At 42.1% G+C, this 6,329-nt stretch overlaps 1 protein-coding gene and 1 long non-coding RNA gene across 7 annotated transcripts in view; one reads left to right on the top strand and one right to left on the bottom strand.

Moving 5' to 3' along the window:
- Window positions 1–364: 364 nt before the first annotated feature.
- Window positions 365–4,773, bottom strand: LOC122167927 (cytochrome c oxidase subunit 7A-related protein, mitochondrial). 2 transcript variants are annotated; one of them, XM_042832978.1, is made up of 4 exons: window positions 4,638–4,718; window positions 3,595–3,670; window positions 1,999–2,133; window positions 365–1,159 (listed from the first exon to the last, which is right to left on the bottom strand). In XM_042832978.1, exons 2-4 carry the CDS (start codon window positions 3,607–3,609, stop codon window positions 1,016–1,018), a joined length of 294 nt encoding a protein of 97 aa, XP_042688912.1. In that variant the 5' UTR covers window positions 3,610–3,670; window positions 4,638–4,718; the 3' UTR covers window positions 365–1,015. The 2 variants fall into 2 exon arrangements, with proteins under 2 accessions (XP_042688912.1, XP_042688833.1); XM_042832899.1 differs by lacking the exon at window positions 3,595–3,670 and having other exon boundaries at window positions 4,638–4,773.
- The window catches only part of LOC122168027, a 25,915-nt gene continuing 22,592 nt past the window's right edge, over window positions 3,007–6,329 (top strand). For all 5 annotated transcript variants that reach the window (XR_006171157.1, XR_006171193.1, XR_006171183.1 and 2 more), the window contains exons 1-2: window positions 3,007–3,258; window positions 3,886–3,985. This is a non-coding gene — a long non-coding RNA (uncharacterized LOC122168027). The remainder of the gene's footprint in view (window positions 3,259–3,885; window positions 3,986–6,329) is intronic.

Genomic DNA, 6,329 nt, shown 5'->3' with positions numbered 1-6,329 from the left:
GAGATCTCCCATAGAAGAGGTGTTTCAGCCCTCTGGTCATCTTCATGGACCTCTTCTGGATCTGCTACAACAGCTCTACATCTTTCTTGTGTTAGGGACAGTATTACCTAGATGTACATAAATTTGTGCGTGCACTGGAAAGAATACACAGCTGAGCTATGAAATGCAGTGACCTGTTTCACTAAAACATAATTAAAACAACAAATGAATTCCAAGGTAGGTTTTGAAGAGGGCTAACATCTTTAAAAGATTACAGTAAGGTAGATCAACCAATTTTCTGGTTTGTGATCTACAAGTTAAACCTGAATAACAGTGTATCAGTACTACCAGGTCAGCTGAAATGGTATGAAATGTTCAAGACTTGTCCATTTTATTACTTGTGTATTTATTTTTATTGCATGAGAGCATCTGACAAATGAGTCCAAGAAGTCCAAAAACTGGTACAACTGATGCTAGAGTACTGCTGCATACCATGATGTTCACATTAAATAAATCCAGTTTACACGTTCCAAGGAGATAAGCTGTTTGCCCTACCATCAGAGGAACAAGTATTTAATGATATGCCAACATTTAGCGAAGTCCCACTGCCACTTGCTTATGTAAAATGAGCAGTGTATCTCATAAAAATTAAATGATTTTCTTTTACTCTTTTGGAAACTAGCAGCAAGCTCCCACTAACAAATGTGGAGCCTAGTCCAGAAAGTGGTACTTCTGTCCTATCTCCAACATTATTGAAGCTGAGTGGGGATTAGAAGAAAAAGTTCAGCTTTCTCCAACTTCATACGCTCCTGCGAGACAACAAATACCGAGCCGCAACCGTAAGTTAAGATGATGACTGAAAGTCATTGTTTATATTGATTTCTAGAACACATGAGGCAACCAACGTAAAAACATCTTCCTCCAAGAGATTTGATCTGAAAAGATGAACATTAAATGATCACAGAATTAAGAAGCAGGTAAAGAGAAACACGCAAGAGGTCTTCCCAAGAATTGAGTCCTGTGAGTCATGGTTCATCTACTTTTGGCTTCTTGGTTGTGAGGCCATGTACAGTGCTACTAGACAGTAGATTGTCCCGCCTATTGTGAGAGCCATAGTGGTCCGATAAAGCAGCTTATCCGGAACTCCTCGTTTCAGGTGTACAGGCAGCCCATCTGCTTTCTGTGGGAAGAGTTTAGAAATAAATAGAATAAAATAAACACATATAGAAGACATAATGAACAAGATACCTCAGGTGAACTAAGAGACTTTCATAAGGAAAACCTCCCCTCTGATAGGCTATGTACAGATATACTAAGTGCTTTTCATTTAGCAAGACGAATGCAAAGCAAGTTAATTGTATTAGTTAAAGGCATTAAATGCAGGCAGAAAAAATATATTGTGAAATATTTCTAAAGAGGACCTGGGTGAGAAAAATGACGCTAACAAAAGAATGTGAAAAGTTATGTAGAAAAGGTTATTCACCGAGTCAGACTGATATATTCCAAGTGCAAGTGGCATGAAAGAGAAAAGGGTACATTATAAAATACATTCTTGATGTTTTTATTAAGAACAAGAGAAAAAAGATATTTTATGAGAAGACTCAGTATGCTTAGAAATTAAACAGCTAAAACAAACTGGCTCTTACTGTGCTCTTTTTAACACTGCATAAACAACAGAACCTGTAATATTCAAATTATTACACACAAAACGATTTGCTTTGCTCCTCCTATTCTATTTGCAGTCATATGCTTGGATTCCAGATGTAAAGTGCTTCCACTAGTCAAATAATACAATAAACATTTTTTTGAAGCAAATGAAAAGATAAACTTACTAGACTTTTCACTTTCTGTACTTATGCCCCATACAAGGCTGAGGAAGAAATACAAGTTATGCTATACTTCCTTAACTAGAAAAATGTATGCATTGCAGAATGATGGAAGTGGTCAGCCACGTTAAAATAGAGCAAGATACGGATGACTCTTTCATTTTCTGTAATTTACTCCCAAAGTTGTCATTACCTGAAAAAGTTTCTGTAGGTCTGGCACCTGGTTTTTACCCAAGAAAGAATCAGTTGCTGGTAAATCTGAAGCAAGTTTAGTTGTTGTCCCAAAAACCAGAGGTGGGGATTCAGTGGAAACTATTGGTTTGAGTCCCTGCATAAATAAAGATTAAAATATAAAGGTATATAATACTTGTAAATGTACCAGTTGTCATGCTAGACAGGCACACTGCCAGTCATTACAAGGATACATTATAAAAATATATATTTGGTATTAAGACCCATGGTTTAAACAAAACAAAAAAAAAAGTGAAAACTAACGAAAGACATTCTTAGCTACAACTTTGGACTTAGCAAGGATAATAGAAACTTTTTTTTTTTTTTTTTTTTTTTTTTTTGTAGTGACAAATCTATAGCTATCATAAGCTTTTCTGGGCTGGTACTTGTCCTAAGTCATTCTGTTTTTACACAGAGTACCCAGGTCCTATCAGCAGTAGGTTTGGGAGAGGAAATCCCCAACGCTTGTGTCAGACAGAGCGAGGAGACTTCTAACTCTTCCTCCCAAATATTCCAAGCAGTTGCTATAAAGTTGAGCCTTAAATAATCAGAATGCATAGGTTGGAGGAAGAGAGGAGGCAAGGAAAAAGAAAATAGAAGAAGGGGGGGGAAAAAAAAAAATGTGAGGGAGACGCAGGCTAGGTGTTCAAGGACACAAGAAGCCCTGAATTGGTGGCTGTTTTACACAAATCTAACATCCCCTAATTTGCATACTGCTGCAGCTTTTCATCCCTCACGTATCTCTTATAAGTCAGCACAATTTAATTGCCTTTCAGTTCAGACGGCTGTACTCTGAGATAAAACCTATGTAATCCAGTTCGATGGATTAAATTTTAAGTGTACAGTCACTGTAGTCATGAGGTGGCCTCCTTACCTTTATTGTTATATTTAGCCATTATAGTTCAGCACATGACAGTGATGTTTTACATTATAGCTCCTGAAATAACCGTTTGTTTTTTTCTAACTTGCCATAAAAAAAGACATAACACTATTGTGTTAACCTGCTTGTGTTACATTTCAAATAGGAGTAATTGATCTTCATAGTGATCTATGTTAGTATGCAGCTAAGGCTGCACCTGGAATTCTAGTTTCTGTTCAAAGGACTACATGATACATTTAATGTTTAAGAAACTGAGCAATGTTTTGAGCTGAGAGACCTGGGACTGTTTATCCTGGAGAAGACTGAGAGGGGATCTTATCAATGCTTATAAATATCTAACAGGTAGGTGTCAAGTAGATGGGGCCAGGCTCTTTTCAGTGGTGCCCACCAACATAACAAGAGGCAACAGGCAAAAACTGGAACACGGGAAGTTCCATCTGAATATGAAAAAAAATTTCTTTGAAGGTGACAGAGCATTGAAACAAGCTGCCCAGAGAGGCTGTGGAGTCCCATTCTCTGGAGATATTCAAAACCCACCTGCATGCTTTCCTGTACAACCTACTGTAGAAAACCTATTTTATCAGAGGGTTTGGACTAGATGATCTCCAGTGGTCCCTTCCTACTTCTATGATTCTGTAGTTTGTGAAGTCAGACTTGTATTATTTTATGCCTACATACCTGTAGACCAGGCATGTTATTTTCTGTACAGCTGTTTGCCTTGCTAGCATGAATCCCAAGGCAGATTTACATTTTCCTGACAGCACAAAAGAGTTAAAGATTAGGAGCACAGTTACTAGAAATAGCACCACACTTAAGTTTATAAATTTTAGGGAAATTGGCAAATCTGAATCACAGAATGAGAAAATAGAGAAACAGCAAGTTTCTCAACCAAGTCCAAGCAACTCACCCTAGTTAAAAGATCTGTGGTTAGTGGATTTTTTAATTATTATTATTATTTTTTTTTACTAGGTACAAGCAAAGTAAGGTGTATCAGCTGAAGATAGAGCAGCATGACAAAATTTCTACGCAGGCTATGGCCAGACTTGAAGAACTAGGGAAAAGCTATCAGGTAAGATTAGATGAGCATTTACGAATGGTTCCATTACTACTGTTTTGAATAAGCCCGTTGTCTGAGTGAACAGTTTGTATATGTAATGGTCATCGCAGTCATTAACCTCTTAAATAGAAGCAGCAGTTTTTAGCTTTACTCCTCACCTGCACTGGCTGAAAAAGTTCCCATTCATTCAAACGGGCTGAATTATTCATGCTATGTTACATAATTTAAATAAGTGCAAAATGAAGTCTTTTAAGAATGCTAAGGCTAAGACAGAAAGCACGGTAAAGGTCTCAAGCTAAGGGATTTTTTGTTAGTACCAGCAGTTATGTTACTGTCAGCAAAACGCTTTCTGAAGTAGATGAGTAAGCATCGTGCAAAAGAATGGCTGTTTTTGTTTTTTCAATCTTCCTGTAAGCAAACTGCTAGTCTCTGAAATCTATCGGCCTAGTCTCTGAAACAAGGGTTGCAATGCTTTCAGTAGCTGCAATCTCCACACGCACAGACCAGAGAGGCGGACGAGCGTAGCGCTGCTCAGCTGCCAGCCGCTATCCCGCACTGCCTGCAGGGCTCCGGGCCGCACAACCGCCCCAGGGGCCGAGGGCAGCGAAGGTCACGCCCGCCACGGCGCTTAGGGCGGCGGCGGCGGCTGCGGCAGCGCTGTTACCTGCGGGTTGTAGGCGGCGGAGGCCGCAGCCCCGACGAGGCGCTGCGTGAAGCCGTTGAACTTGTAGTACATGGTGGGCACGCGAGCTCTCACGACCCACCGGCGGCGACGCGCGGCGCGGAAGGACCCCGCCGCCTCCTGGCCGCCGCCCGGACAAGCGAGGACCCGCGGGTGTCCTTGGCGAGCGCCTGCGTGCAGCGCCCGGAGGAGAAGCCGAAGGAGCGAGGACAGAGCGATGCCCGCGTGATGCCCGCGCGCGCGGCAACACAAGGCTCGGTGCGCTGCCGTGCCACGCAGGAGCCGGGCAGGCAGCGGCCGTCAGGCACGGGGAAGGCGCCCTGAGGGAGGGCGGGCAGTTTGCGCATGCGCGGCGGCTGCCGTCGGGAGTCTGTCGGTCGGTCAGTGGTGCCAAGGTGGTAGAGGTCGATGGAGGGGAGTTCCGCGCCACGAACCGTGCCCTGTGTCTGCTTCGTGGGTGTGGGGCAGTTTGCTCTGAGCTTCTTGGTGGTGAAAGCTTGCTGCGGTTACATGCGTCTCACAGCGCAAATGCTTATGCCCTGCGAATTGTCTGCCCTAGGCTGACTCTGGGATCTCAACTCCGCATAATAAAAGATGTTCCAGTGGTAGTGCTTCATGGTTATTGGGCCGTGTGGGGCCACAGGTGCCCCGTGGGTGCAATGAGCACAGAGTGCAGCCCTAGCTGTGCCTCTGAGGAGATGTCATCACCGGGAAGGGTGCTGTTCCACTAGGTCCATCTTTGCTGTCCTCTGGAGAGGCAGGGTGGTGCTGCACGTGTGACACAAAACATCTACTCATGGTATTAGGGGCATTAACCAGCAGTGCTGCATTATTTGCTCAGTAAGTAGGAGATTTATGAAAGCGTTTTGTAAATGTTACAAAGGAAGAATTCTGAAATCCCTGTAGCTTTAAAGACTGGGAAGTATAAATGAATTGGAATGAGGGCTGGATTTATTTTATTTTATTATTTGTTTGTTTGTTTATTGTGGAAAGGATTTTGTAGCTCAGAATTCTGCTTATTTCTGGTAAAACTAAACTGGAAGATGAGCTTGACTGCAAATCTGCCTGTAAGAAAACAGAGATGCTGAAGATAGGATATGTGTGTTCTTTTAGAATGGAATCGTGGCTATGTTCCTTAGCAAACTGTTTCAGTCTGTTGATGTCCGTTAGAGCTGGTTTGCACCATGACTGCTGCGGACCCTTTCCTGAGGCTTGATTTTCTGCATGTGCACCTTAGTTCCCCCTGCCCTGCTCTTTCAGTATTTGTGAAGACAAATAGGTTTGCTTAGCAAGCTCTTTTACTAAAGTTGTGTCACATTTCATTCCTCTGCATTTTGTTCCAATGTGAACGCATCCAGAATCTTGGAGAAGAATTTTGTGGCAGCTCGCATATGGAGATGATGCCACTTTCCTTGCTTTGTTGAGTCCAGTTCTTAAAATGTTCAGTATTGACTGAAAGCTACAGAAAGGAGCTCTGAGGAGGAAAGGAAAAATGTGCAAATGCACCACTTTTTTTTCAGTTAACTAATTTGAGTTATAATTCTTACAAGTGAGCTGTTGAAACATAAACCTAGGGGCTGTCTCTTGTTTTAGCTAAGAAAACTGAAGGTTGGGAATTCTTTGCCTTGCAAAAGAGATACATGGGAGGACAATTAAAATTAATTACAATTGGAG

This window comes from Centrocercus urophasianus, unplaced genomic scaffold, assembly GCF_019232065.1.
Source record: "Centrocercus urophasianus isolate 14NV4802_14NV808 unplaced genomic scaffold, USGS_Curo_1.0 seq_10, whole genome shotgun sequence".
NCBI classification, from domain to species: Eukaryota; Metazoa; Chordata; class Aves; order Galliformes; family Phasianidae; genus Centrocercus; species Centrocercus urophasianus.
The sequence above is the reverse complement of the archived record's forward strand: the minus strand, read 5'-3'. Positions and strand labels throughout refer to the sequence as shown.